Source organism: Kogia breviceps, chromosome 2 (assembly GCF_026419965.1).
Source record: "Kogia breviceps isolate mKogBre1 chromosome 2, mKogBre1 haplotype 1, whole genome shotgun sequence".
Lineage (NCBI taxonomy): Eukaryota > Metazoa > Chordata > Mammalia > Artiodactyla > Physeteridae > Kogia > Kogia breviceps.
This window is the reverse complement of record NC_081311.1, coordinates 83270528-83284305: the sequence shown is the minus strand read 5'-3', so window position 1 is coordinate 83284305 and position 13778 is coordinate 83270528. Positions and strand designations below refer to the sequence as shown.

Sequence of the window (13778 nt, the reverse complement as noted above, 5' to 3'; positions counted from 1 at the left end):
ATACCTGGCACTTGAAAATAAACGTGTCGCGGGCTTCCCTGGTGGCGCAGTGGTTGAGAGTCCGCCTGCCGATGCAGGGGACACGGGTTCGTGCCCCGGTCCGGGAGGATCCCACGTGCCGCAGAGCGGCTGGGCCCGTGAGCCATGGCCGCTGAGCCTGCGCGTCCGGAGCCTGTGCTCTGCAACGGGAGAGGCCACAGCAGTGAGAGGCCCGCGTACCGCAAAAAAAGAATAAAATAAAATAAAAAAATAAACGTGTCGGGTCACTAGCGTTGATTCATACTGGGCCTAAGACTTCCAGCAGTGACCATCCCATTTCTTTGCCATTTGCCTAAATGAATTGTCTGTGTATGCATGTAGATAATGAACTTGCTGAAGAAGTGGTCCAGTCCAGCCTTCTTCTGCATTCCAACATCGTCAGCCTTGTCAAAGACCAGGTGACTCTGAAAGTGGACTCTGGAGGCCCAGAAGTGGTCGACGGGCTTGTTTTCCAGCACATCACTCTCCTCATGTGCTCGGCTTACAGGAACCAGCTGCTCAACATTTTTGTCCGTCCTTCCTTAGTAGCTGTGGCATTGCAGATGACGCCTGGGTTCAGGAAAGGTAACTTTTGGGAAGGTGGTCTTGAGTTTTGGGAGAGACCTGGCCGTTGAGTTCCATATAGAGAGCAACGTTTGAAGCCTTCTATTATAATGCTCTGCCACATGCCTGCAGCCCACACACCAGCAAGGGATGGGGGACCTCTACTCAGAGCTCATTAGGTTTTTTTTCCCCTACATACCTGGCCATAGAATTTGGGAATTGCAAGGGACCTAAGACATTATCTCATGTCAACCTCTCCTTTTATAAATAAGGAAAATAAGGCCCAGCGATTCCTGATCCCTTAAGGATCTGGGACTAGAGCACAGCTCCCCATTTGCTGGTCTGATGCTCTTTTTCTGACGTCACTTCCCTCATCTGACAGAAGCAGGCAGGGCGGGTGAACAGCCTAGCGGTGCGTGAGTGCTCAGCGCACGGTAGCATTCTGGTCGCGCCGAGGGGTATGATAACGAGTAAAACTGTTTTTTTCACAGAAACCTGTAGTCAGGGCCAGGGGTTTTCTACCCAGGCTGCACGTTAGAATTTTTGGAGACTGAGTCCCATCCCCAAAGGTTTCTGATGCAACTGGCTGGGGTGTGGGCCAGAAATCGATGTTTTTGTTTTTTGCTTTTCAAAGCTCTGTAGATAATTATAAGGAAAAGCCCGAGTTGAGACACACTAGGCTCAGCCACAGACCTTTAGCCTTGGAAGGAACCTCAGAGGTCCAGCGTTCATTTTGTGAATGAGGAAACTGGGTCCCAGAGAGATCAGACAACTTAGTTCAGGACACAGGAAACTCAAAGCTTGATCCTGGTTCTATCTGAGGCTTCTTACGTTGGGATTTGTCCACAACTGAGGGGCACATATGTGGTCTTCTAGAGTGTTTCAGTGTGAACACCCTGAAATTGGAGGCAACTGTTTGTGTCCCCATGGATGTATATTTTTCTAATGAGAAAACTCACGTCAGAAAGGTGGTCTATAGCCAATGGGCAGGGCAGACCCACACGCCCGAGGGATAAGACAGTAGTCTCTCTGACTGTGTGCCAGTGTGTCCTAGCGCTAAAGGTACAGTAGAGACATCAGCAGATACGAGTGTGGAAGGGAACGAAGGAAGCCATTCCCTTCCTTCTCTGCTAGGGATCCACGTACAGGGGAAATGAAGTACCCTGGCTTTTGCGGGCTGTGGCCTCTTGCTCGTTACCAGACCGACTGGTTAGAGACCTGCTTGTAATTCAGTCTCAACCATTGAAACGATGCTAGCCTGTAGTTGCTCTGTAGGTAAAATTTGGATTGGTTATAGCTTCCTTTGGGGGCCTTAACTCTTGTCCCTGGTATATGAATAATATGCCTTTAAAATACTGCATTTTGGAGTATCTTGGACTTCTTGGTACTCCCTGAATGTTTAAAAAGCAGAGTTGTAATTTTATGTAATGAATTTATTTCCAGAGGATGTCTACAGTTGCTTTCGCTTCCTATGCAATGTTTTTTCAGATGAGTTCATCTTTCTTCCAGGAAATGCACTAAAGGTAAATCCTTACTGCCAAAGAGCAAGTGTGTTTGCGGTGTGAGTTCTGGAAATGTTAGGCTTGGATTCACGGGTGTGTCTTCCCTTCCTTCAAGGCTACGTGCAGCAGAACAAAAGAGAAACATGGACACTCACAGTTCAACAAACTCTGTTTTAATTCTTGGTCAGGTTTAATCAATAATTTAGGGATTATTTGGTGACAGGAACCAAATCTTTGAACCATTAGTGCAGCCACTGTAAATAAACCACTCTATTTTGTTAGAAAATTTAGCAACCAGCACCAGCATTTTCCAGCACCACTTGTTAGAATGAGTAGGGCCTTTTGCTTTGCGATTAGAGAACAGTGGCCCTGCCTGGTGGTGTAGACAGCAGGTGAAGGATCGGGCTCCCAGAGCTGGACTTCTGGCTTGCTGGGCTGGGGGCAGTGCCAGCATTGACAGGTGGGTTAAGTGTCTGTCCGTTATGCTGAGGGCCACAGGTTTTACTCAGTAGGAAATGAGGGCAGCCGTTCTCAGCATAACATGATTCTCAGTACTTTTTGGACTTGCTGCGTGCACTTCTATTCAAGCGCGAGGAGTATGGCTCGTCAGTGCAGAGCGAAGGGAAATCTGTGGCCCGGTGATGATTTCTGAGGCCCGTCAGTTTTCTGGTGTTTGCTGCATTTGAGGTTCAGCATTGTGAGTGTTGGAACAGTGCTGCTCTGGCTCCTGTCTGACAGCCACAACAGTCCAGGAAGGCTTGCAGAATTAGCTGCTGTTTCCCTTGTTCTGAGGGCACAGGGCTGCACATGCTGAGCCCAGCAGTGGATCGTTGACCTAAGTTATAAATTAGAGGATGCACTCTGTCTTCTCCCCTCCCCTTGCAGGACTTTGAAGAAGGCTGTTATCTGCTTTGTAAAAGTGAGGCCACACAAGTGACGACAAGGGACATCCTAGTTACAGAAAAAGGAAATACCGTGTTAGAGTTTTTAGTAGGACTCTTTAAACCTTTTGTGGAATCTTACCAGGTGTGTAAATCTTTCGCAAGTTCTCCTTCATCCTCCCATAGCAAATATAACTAAGACTTTCCTACCCTGCACTTGTTTCTGGTCTGAAGAGCAAGTGCCTTCCCCAGGTGGAAGGTAGAACTTTTTTCAGCGGGGTTCAGGGGGAGGTCTTTATTCTGCTCTAATATAATGTATCATCCTGTTAAGAGGGGCAGTGTAAAATTATTTACTCTTCTCCTGTATTGGGCTGCTCTTTTTCACTTTCTGTTCCTCTCATCCTCCCTCTTAAAAATCAGATAATTTGCAAATACCTCTTGAACGAAGAAGAAGACTGCTTCACTGAGAAACAGTACTTGGTGAACGTTAGAAAATTCACAGGTCAGCTTCTCGATCAAGGTGAGTCACACCTCTGTGGCTGGTAACTTCTGTTAGTTGAGCACAGAAAGTGAGCCACTAACTCTCCCTTTCCCTCTCTTTTAGGTGCCTCACAGTGTTACGACGTATTATCCTCCGATGTACAAAAAAATGCCTTAGCAGCTTTTGTGAGGCTCGGTGTGGTGGAGAAGAAGAAGGTGTAAGTAACTGTGCCCGACGCCCAGGGTGAGCTCAGGGGGCAGCGACAGCTCAGAACAGTTGAGCATCAAGTCGAGAGAGAGATGTGGAATTGCAGGATCTAGGAAACATTACATCATGCTTCACTTATCCATGTCCTGATTAGCTAAGTCACTCTGAGTTACCATGCGAATTTTATTGTGGGTGTGAATAAAAACCAAATTGAAGCAAAGAAAGAAAGTGCTTTAGGCCAGCATTTTAGCTTCGACCTAATATGGAAATTTATAGGTTAATTATAAGAAAAATTGGGGGGCGGGGCATGTAGTGTGTGTATGTGTGTGTGTGTGTGTGTGTGTGTGTGTGTGTATTCTTACATATATATATACACACAACTTTCAACTATTTAAAACCAGCCCTGAGGAAGACTGTTTACAAGTAGTCTTACTATATAAATAATGAATGTTGTCTTTTTCTCCTATTTTATGCAATAAGAAAGCTTGTTACTTTTTCTCCTAGAAATAGTGATTATATATTTACTGTGAAAGAACCTGCCACAACAAAGTTAGAAGAAATGCTTGGTAAGTGCTGTTTAATAAAAATATGATGGGTTTGCACATTGCATTTATCAACATATAGGAAAACAAGAAAGTATGGCACTAAATACTTTATCAAAATGAACAGCAGTAGAGTTTTAGTATATGCAGAGAACTATTTCTATCATCTAGAATTTTCTCAAGGAAACTAAGGAGAAAACTAACAGAGAAGACACAACAGGCATAAAATAGGTGGTCTTAAAAAGTCATCAGAAAAAAAAAAAAAAAGTCATCAGCTCCTAACATAACTAATCAGGGTCCAAGGTCTAGACCCTTTACATATACTCCTGGTGAACATCAAGAAAATTCCTCTCGTTTTGGTCCTTGGATTCATTTGCTCCCTCTCCACCCTCGGATCTCTTCTTTCCCGTGTGAGGGGTCGGGGTCAATGTCCACATCATATATAGACTCTGAACATGAAACTGGGGGCTGATAGCACATCCTTGGGAGAATAATCCAATCCAGACTCTTCTGCAGATGCTATCAGCTTATAAAGAAATAGTCCAGCCCCAAAAGGCGAGGCCATTTGTTTATGGTATACAATAAGAGTCAAGACTTTTGATATAAACAGATTTGAAAGGTCAGAGGAGGTAGAGAACACTTCTCATAGGAATGATGGGATGACTTTAGAAGGGGAGGGTGTTAGCTTTTGAAAAATATAATTGTCTGCTGATTATATTGAAAAAGCACTAGCTCACTGAGTGGATATTCTTACATGTAGTATTTTTGTACCTAATTGTAACTCAGTACATTTGTCAAACCTGTATAGAAGAGCTTTAGATAGATGTCTCTTGGAATTAGGGGAAAACCAGGGCAGGCATATGGTTAAAGGAGAGTGATGGAAGAAAAAAGTATAGAGGGCAAATGTATAGTTGACAGAGATAGGGAAGGTGAAAATACTAATTTCTTGTTGAAGAAAATACGTAGGTTGAAATCCCAGTCTTTTTTCTTTTTTTTGGCCGTGCCACGACTTGCAAGATCTTAGCTCCTTGACCAGGGAATGAATCTGGGCCCTCAGCAGTGAAAGCGTGGAGTCCTAACCACTGGACCACCAGGGAGTTTCCCCCCAGTCCTCTATTTATAGTATGTCTAAACTTTCAGAATACGTAACCTTGAAACTCGATTTTGAATTTGGTGAGAGGGGCATAAAGCTAAAACAAACCCCAAAGCCCTCGTCGTGAGGACAATGGGATTGAGTTCTTCCTCTCAGAAGGCAGCTATGTGAGTGTGAACGTACTAGACCACGCTACACGTGAAGTTCAGGAAACATGGCTGTGGGGCTGGCCATGCCCATCGCCTCTGAGACACCGCTGCTTCTCCTGCGAAGGGCACTGCTGTCTCCATTGGTGCTTTGTCAGTCTGTAAAACTCTGCACAAGTGTCATGTGTTTCTCTTTTGCCAGTGCCTAAACGGTTGTACAGGGAAGGGCAAACTCAGTATCATTTCATGACCATCTCTGTCTTTCTCCCTTAGGTGGTAAGACACTGGTAGGAAAACTGGCAACTGCAAAGCTTTAATGATTGCCAAATGGTTATGGAAAAATTGGTCGTATAATTACTGTCATCCAAGGACTCGTATTACAACAAAGAGGGAAGCAAAGGAAGAGACCCATCTTCTCGTGCTTCATAAGGCGTCAAGAACGGTGGGCTCAGTAGAGAGGAGGAGTGACCAATTTAAGCAATCTGTGAAATCTCCTCCACGATGGTTAAAAAGGCATTTGTGTCCAACTCCGTGTGTGTTTTAAAATAAAACAGGCTTTTGGAAACATGTTTGGAAGAACAAAACCCAGCTCCTATTTCACTAACACTTTTTAACTTATTACATGTATTAAACTGTTACATTGACTTCTGAATTAAAGTGCAGCATCGAGTCTAAAGGCTCTGGCTATCAAAAGAAAACTACTAGAAAGGGCATATCTTAGACTTCTCCTGGTTTTCTTTAAGTTCTCAAACAAGTGCACATTTGACAGAGATCTGTAATATGGTAGCTAGCTTACAGTAAATTTTGACACCCAAGGGCCTTAATCAGTAAAACTGAATTAGAGAAAGTACATGGAACAAAGAGAAGTTAGGAGAAGTATCTTAAATAGGCTTAACAATTCAAGGGAAGAAAAGTTTGAAATAAGGTGGGTGAACAGCAAAAACCTTGACAGCTAGCCACTACTGGAAGTGACATTTAAGCTGAAAATTAGGGTGAGAGGAGCCAGTCCTCGAAGTGTAGGGTTGAGGTGACAGGAGGTACGGGGGGTGGGTGTGCAGAAAAAAAAATAGTGATCGCAATGTCCTGGGATTGGTTCCAAAGGACCTGAAATGTGGCTGAAACAAGAGTCATGGGAAGTGAAATTAAAAAGAAAGGCAGGTGTATTCATCTGCTTGGGCTGCCATATGAAATACTACAGAGTGGGCGGTTTAAACAGCGGAAATTTGTTTTCTCACAGTTCTGGAGGCCGGAAGTCCAAGCCCAAGGTGCCAGCAAGGTAGGTTTCATTATGAAGCCTCTGTTCTGGGCTTGTAGGAGGCCACCGCCTTGCTGTGTGTTCACATTACCTCTTTGTGCACCTGGAGACAGAACAGTCTTCTCTGCTGTCTATTCTTAGAAGGGCACTAACCCTGTCAGATGAGGGCCCCACCCCCATTTACCCCATCTAGCCCTAATTACTTCCCAAAGGCTCATCTCCAGATGCTGTCACACTGGGGATTAGGGCTTCAATATCTGAATTTGGGGGCCACCATTGAGTCCATAGCAGCAGGGCTCAACATCTGTAGTGGCTTAGAGACTCTTGTAAAACATTTGAACAGGAATATAAGTGCCATGGGAAATGCTGAAAAGTTTCTGGACATGTGGTTGCAGCACTATCTGTATGCAAATTCCTGGAATGTGTATTTGTTCCCCAGAGGCCAAACTGTTTCTGCTGCACATTCGGATTGGAGAGTCATTGCTCTAGTCTGTGTGCGGGGGGCAGAGGGGCCCTCCATGTGGCTCTGCTTGTTTGGGGAGCCAGAGAAGACTGGCGTGTGTTGAGGCTGCGTTAAGAGCTGAGGAGTCAGTTGGGCTGTTCCTGGCTGAGGGCTGTATGGCATGCCAGCCAAACGGCACCTAGCTGCTGCCCTGCAGGGAGACCAGAGCAATGAGGAGGTGGCGTCCTGGCCAATTCTAGCTGTGTAGGCATGCCTCACAAAGAGTCCCTTCACACCTGGTTTGGTTACTTGTTTTCTTCTCATGCCCTGAATATACGTGTTGAAGCCTAAGGTGACTTTTATCTACTCTGAGACCTGTTTGTAATACATTTCAGGTTTGGGGACAAAGACCTTGGAGTTTTGGGTGCACGTGGCTATAGACTTTCTCCTGGCCAGCTCCGGCATCAGAAGCACACAAGTAAGCAGACAGAGGAGAGGCAGGAAAACGGGGTGCAGCCCTAACCAAATGAGGCCTCGCAGCAGAGGGAGACAGCTGTGGGAGGTGGCAGGGGGCACTTTTCCCCTCTCAGTCTCCTCAAACCCTCCCAAGTCAACCTAAAGTCTTAGTCAAAGAACAGCACGCTTCGTATGCAGTCAGAGCTTCAAAGTGTGTATCCTGTACCCTGCCGCACACGAACTCCTGCACACACTGCAGTTACAAGCCACGCTGCTGTCCCTAAGGCCTTCCCCTGCACACCCCCGCCCAATCTATAAATTTTGGAGCTGCCCCTGCTTTGAAGTAAGTAAAAAGAAAGACCCTTAGCATCTGGTTTTCCAGGACAGTCTCCCATCCAAACAGGATAATGTAGCAGCTAAGAATGCAGGGTCCAAAGCCCAACTGGCTATAAAATCCAGCTCTGCCGTACAGTAGCCCTGTGTTCATGTGTGATTTGCTTAAACTCTCAGAGCCTCAGTTTCCTTATCCATAAAATGGGGATGATGCTAATACCTCTTGAGTTGTGAGTAACGTGTGTCAGTTAAATGTTTGAAACAGTCCTTGGCAGTAAGTGTGACCTGTTATTACTGCTACTCCTGACTGGGTCAAACCCTCCTTGGCTTCTCAGAGTAAATGAGATTGGGTGCTTCTGGAGTGGTCAGTATGGCCATAGGCACACACACACACACACTCTCTCTCTCTTTCTCTCTCTGTCTTTTCCTGACTTCCTCCCACCAATAGAATGGAATCCTTCAACATGGGGTAGAAAACAGATTTTGATGCCTTCTTTGACTTGTTCGTATCTTTCCTTTTTTTTTTTTCCATATTAAAGTTATCAACTCTGGCAGAAGTGTGAATCAGTAGGTTCACACACATCATTTTTCTAGAGCCCACCCTGGCTGGGCTGGTTGCTTTCGAGGCCTGCTGTATAGCTGTCAACCTGGGGTTTCCTGTCACTGTTACCTTAACAGTTCCCTTCACTTCTCTGCATGGGATTCCCCTCCCTCTTGGATCCCACGTCTTTCTTTTTGTTTATTTGTTTATTAATGTTAGCGAAGCCCATGTTCCAGGGGTATGAGGGATTGATATTTTAGACTTCACCTGTTTAAAAATACCTTTTTTTCCCACTCATTGTTGTCTGATGGCTTAGCTGGGTATAGAATTCTAGGTTAGAAGACTTCCCTGGTGGTGCAGTGGTTAAGAATCTGCCTGCCAATGCAGGGGACACGCATTTGAGCCCTGGTCCGGGAAGATCCCACACGCTGCAGAGCAGCTAAGCCTGTGCACCACAACTACTGAAGCCCGCGCGCCTAGAGGCCGTGCTCTGCAACAAGAGAAGCCACTGCAATGAGAAGCCCGTGCACCGCAACGAAGAGTAGCCCCCGCTTGCCACAACTAGAAAAAGCCCGCGCGCAGCAACGAAGACCCAATGCAGCCAAAAAATAGATAAAATATTTTTTAAAAAGAAAGAAAATAGCATAGAATTCTAGGTTAGAAATAATTTTCCTTCAGAATTTTGAAAAGCATTTCTTCATTGTCTTCTGGTTTCTAAAGTTGACTAGAACATTCTGATTCCTGAATGTACACTATTTGCTTTCTCAGAAACTCTTTAGAATCTCAGTTCTGAAATGGCAGGTGATGTGCTTTGTTCTCAGGGAGGTTTTGTGGCTTAAACAAATTTATTGTACTGTTTAGGAGGTCAGAAGTCTGGAAGGAATCTCAACAGGCTGAAACCCAGGGGTCAGCAGGGCCGCGCTCCTCCTGGGGGCTCTGGTGGGAGTCTGTTCCCTCGACTTCCCAGCTCCCAGAGGCGGCCCACATTCACTGGCTCCTGCTCCCTCAAAGCTGTGGTGTCAGGCTGAGTCCTCACACCGCGTCTTCCTGGTCCTCTCTTCTGTCTCCCTGTTCTGCATGTTTTTTAAAACTGGAGATATAATTGACGTAATGTTATATTAGTTTCAGGTGTAAAAATAATAATTTGGTATTTGTATACATTGCAAAATGATTTGCCACAATAAGTCCAGTTATTACTCATCACCAAATATAGTTACAGAATTCTTTTTTTCCTGTGATGGGAACTTTTAAGACCTACTGTCTTAACAACTCTCAAATATGCAATACAGTATTATTAAGTAGCATCACCAGCCTATACATGACACCCCCAGGACTTGCTCGGTTTATAACTGGAAGTTTGTGCCTTTTGACCCCAGACCCATGTCATCCACCTCCAAACCCCTGCCTCAGGCAGCCATCAGTCTGCTCTCTATATCCATGACCTCAGTTTTTTCCTTTTTTTCTTTAGAGTAAGTGAGATCTTATGGCATTTATCTTTCCTCATCTGACTTATTTCACTTAGCATAATGCCCTCAAGGTCCAATCATGCTGTCACAAATAGCAATATTTCCTTCCTTTTCATGGCCGAGTAGTATTCCACTATATATGTATACCACAATTTCTCTATCCATTCATTTATCAATGGACACGTAGGTTGCTTTTATGTCTCGGCTATTAAGACCTGCTCTCTAGGGTCTATGGCACAAACTGGCTTCATCTCCTGCAGCTTAAGGCTCAGATCTCCTACTCAGTTACCACCAAACTGTTGGCTTTCAGTTTACAAACATTCAACCTGCAATCTTTCAGCCAGATTTCTCTTAGCTGCCTACTTTGGAAAAAAAAAATGTTTGCACATACGTATTTAAAGCATACATATTACCGCTTTGTGAAAGAATGGCCCTTCTGAATTTTTCGTCATTTTAATTGTGATTTTTATTAGGTAATCTGTAAAACCAGTTTGCCCTGTGGGGGGAAAGTTTCCATCACAGGCTGCGCCAGAAGGATCGGAGCCAGTCCAGAAGGGCCCTGGGCCACCAACTACCTATTTATATTGATCTGCAAAGAGCTAGTGAACAGGTGTATCCCTGAGACCAAACCTTGCTGGCTTGGGAGGTTCACGAAGCTTGAAGTAGCATCTTCTGCTGCTTTGTGTGGAACAAAACTAGACAGAGAGCTGCTGACGGTAATCAGGAAACAAGAAACCTATTAGAAGTTATTGACTATGAAATAAGAGGGAGCTGAGAGGAAAGATTACAATTACCTCAGGAAAAAAATATGGATTTGGTGTCCAGTAAAGTCTTAGCCACTTCTATGTAGACTCAGGGCTTGAAACCTATGTTTTCTTTGGGAATTGAGCCCTTAAATACAGAGAACAAAAAGGAAACAATTCCACAAATAGCTAACATAAAAATGAACTTTTCTTAGAAAGTGTGATCCTGCCTCAGCTGCCGTTAACTGGAAATGAAAGATGAGATTTTCTGGCTGCTTCAGTTTGACAAAGCAGAGACAAAGCGACTTGTCCAGCTTCCTCTTCCCATGGGAAACTCTCATAGGTAGGACGATTTATCAGTCTCTTCAGGCAAAAGCTTGGAGGTTAAAGCAGACCACATCCATATGCTCGTGATTCGAAGCATTTATGTGTTAGTTGCCTAAGAATCACCTGGAGAGCCGGCTTAACGTACAGATTCTCAGGCCGCCCCACCAGGGTGGGTTCGGCGTTCCAACCACAGCACCTACATCTGACGGCTCTAAGGAGACACGCATCGGGGACACTGGGTGGAAGTCAGGCGAGCTTACCCAGGTGGCTAGTTCTCGGGTCATGATGAGCTTCCCCAGGCAAGGAGGGGCAGGGCCAGGACTCACGATGCCTTAGCCGAACCAGGAAGGTAGCACCCTGCCAGGAGGCAGGGACAGCAACAGACGCGGATTTCCTATAAATAAAAATGATACTCCGGGGCTGCCCTGGTGGCACAGTGGTGAAGAATCCACCTGCCAATGCAGGGGACATGGGTTCGAGCCCTGGTCTGGAAAGATCCCACATGCCGCGGAGCAACTAAGCCCGTGCGCCACAGCTACTGAGCCTGCGCTCTAGAGCCCGCGAGCCACAACTACTGAGCCCACGTGCCACAACTGCTGAAGCCCGTGCACCTAGAGCCCGTGCTCCACAACAAGGGAAGTCACTGCGATGAGAAGCCCGCGCACCGCAACGAAGACCCAAAGCAGCCAAAAATAAACAACTAAATAAATAAAAATGACACAAACAGGAGCACTTATTAATTTAATTTCACTGGCCAAAGCAGTATCAACGTCTACATTTTTTCAATGACATTGTTTTTCTTTCTTATCTGTTCACGATGCTGCTTTTTTTTTTTTTTTTTGCGGTATGCGGGCCTCTCACTGTTGTGGCCTCTCCCGTTGCGGAGCACAGGCTCCGGACGCACAGGCTCAGCGGCCATGGCTCACGGGCTTAGTTGCTCCGCGGCATGTGGGATCTTCCCGGACCAGGGCACGAACCCGTGTCTCCTGCATCGGCAGGCGGATTCTCAACCACTGCGCCACCAGGGAAGCCCTTGATGCTTCTTTTTTGAGTTGGGACTAGACTCCTTCGGAAGTGCGTTAAGGAGTGTGAAATTAGAAAACCTCAGTCCCCTTTCAGGGCAGGAGAGCTGTACCACGTACGTTCCTCTGCAGGTTTCCAGCCGCCTGCACCAGTTCTGCACCCAGAGAAACCCTGGTGTGTGCTCTGCCGACTCGGTGGGGACAGGACCCGTCCATGCTGGACCAGTCAGTGTCCGGTCTCCCCTCGCCTCCCATCGGGGTGTTCTGGGCACCCATTCAGGTTGCCGCCGCCTGCCCCTTAAAGACCACCGGTAATCGTAGCAGCTAACGTGTATTAAGCCCTTGCTGTGTGCCAGGCATCGTTCTAAATCCCTCACATGCGTTGTCTCCTTTACTCCTGCAGACGGTATGCTGCTATCACTCCACTGCATGGCTGACCAGACTGAGGTTAAGTCACTCCCCCCAGTTCACACAGTGAGAAGCTCAAGGAACTAGATGTCAGACAGGCATTGTACCCGTGGAGCTATCCCTGAGAGCCGGCTGTGGACAAAAGCAGTGATGGCTGCGAGGGTCGGGGGAGAGAGGCTCCACGTCCAAGGAGAAGGTAGGGGAAAAAGCTCCCTCCTGGGGGCGAAGGACCGCGTGGGCCCCGGGAAGGGGGCCAACGAGGAAGGGCAGGCCGGGCTGGAGCTGGGCTAAGGGCCCGCGGAGTCCTCTGGCCTCTTCGCCCAGGACTGGGAGACGGTGGGGAGGAACAGCGGGGGCAGCGGCATCAGCAGGACCACAGCCCACCACCGGCCCCTGCCTCGTGGAGTCCAGAAGGCTGCGGGACAGGGTGCGCCCCTCCGGTCCGCGTGCCCATGGGGCAGCCCCGCGGCCCGTTCCCAGCTGGACAGGACGCCAACCCAGGCCCGAGCCTGCTGCCCGGGAGCCGTGCCACCTTGTACCCGTCCCCCGAAGCCTCAGGGGGACGTCCTCCCGTGTTCCGTGGGGATGACAGGGCACCCATTTCACTCGGGGCACATTAACCCACGGGGAGCATCCGGTAAAGGTCGATACGTGAGCCCAGCAGGTCGTTGCTGGCCCTCGTCTGTGCTCACACAGCTAGGGGCTTGTACCCCGAGGGACCTGGCAGGGACACAGCAGCCCAGCGAGGCCTCGCCCACATCCCGACCTCAAGCTCTTCGCTTCAGAGGCTGCTGCACCTGACAAACAGCACAAAGGGTTAAAGGAAGCTTCAGTTTCCTGAGCAGAACATTACCTTTGATTTCAGTTAATGAATTGGACACTTAAAAGTGTGTGATCTCCTCCTCGGAGGCCAAGGGCAGCAGGAGCCAGTGGAGACCCCACGAGGGTCCCACCAACAGGGATCCCGGGTAACATGGGTGTTGATTTTTCAGTCTGTTCAGCTTTTTACCTGCTAGAACAGAGCGGCAACTTCCAAGCACCTTACGTGCCGGACCGGAGACTGGAAGTGTTCTTAAAAACTTGTTCATAAACCGCGTCTACGTTTGTTTAATGGGTAAACCTCATTTAGGAAGTACGTGAAGATTTTTGTAGGATAAATCCCCAGAACTGGATTGCCAGGTGAAAGGGCTTGTATAATTCTGCATTTTCAAATTATCCAGTGACTCAGTTTACAGTAATCCCCACCAGCAATGTATGAGGCCACAGACACGAATATCAATTCTGGCTTGGCTTCTGTAAGTTTGTTTAATGTGTTTAGCAGGTACAATAATCTGAAAGTAAGTCAACTTAT

At 47.0% G+C, this 13778-nt stretch overlaps 1 protein-coding gene and 1 long non-coding RNA gene across 4 annotated transcripts in view; both read left to right on the top strand.

Annotated features, from left to right (window-relative positions):
* The window catches only part of GNPAT (glyceronephosphate O-acyltransferase), a 32240-nt gene extending 26222 nt beyond the window's left edge, over nt 1-6018 (top strand). For all 3 annotated transcript variants that reach the window (XM_059053323.2, XM_059053322.2, XM_067025723.1), the window contains exons 10-16: nt 361-603; nt 2026-2105; nt 2970-3110; nt 3386-3485; nt 3570-3663; nt 4158-4219; nt 5708-6018. In XM_059053323.2, coding sequence (XP_058909306.1) covers nt 361-603; nt 2026-2105; nt 2970-3110; nt 3386-3485; nt 3570-3663; nt 4158-4219; nt 5708-5751 — 764 coding nt within the window. In that variant the 3' untranslated portion in view covers nt 5752-6018. The remainder of the gene's footprint in view (nt 1-360; nt 604-2025; nt 2106-2969; nt 3111-3385; nt 3486-3569; nt 3664-4157; nt 4220-5707) is intronic.
* Nucleotides 6019-6249: 231 nt separating this feature from the next.
* On the top strand, nt 6250-13342 carry LOC136793571 (uncharacterized). The gene is made up of 3 exons (XR_010839025.1): nt 6250-6710; nt 7527-7609; nt 12423-13342. It is a non-coding gene; the product is annotated as an uncharacterized lncRNA (long non-coding RNA).
* The last annotated feature ends 436 nt before the right edge of the window (nt 13343-13778 follow it).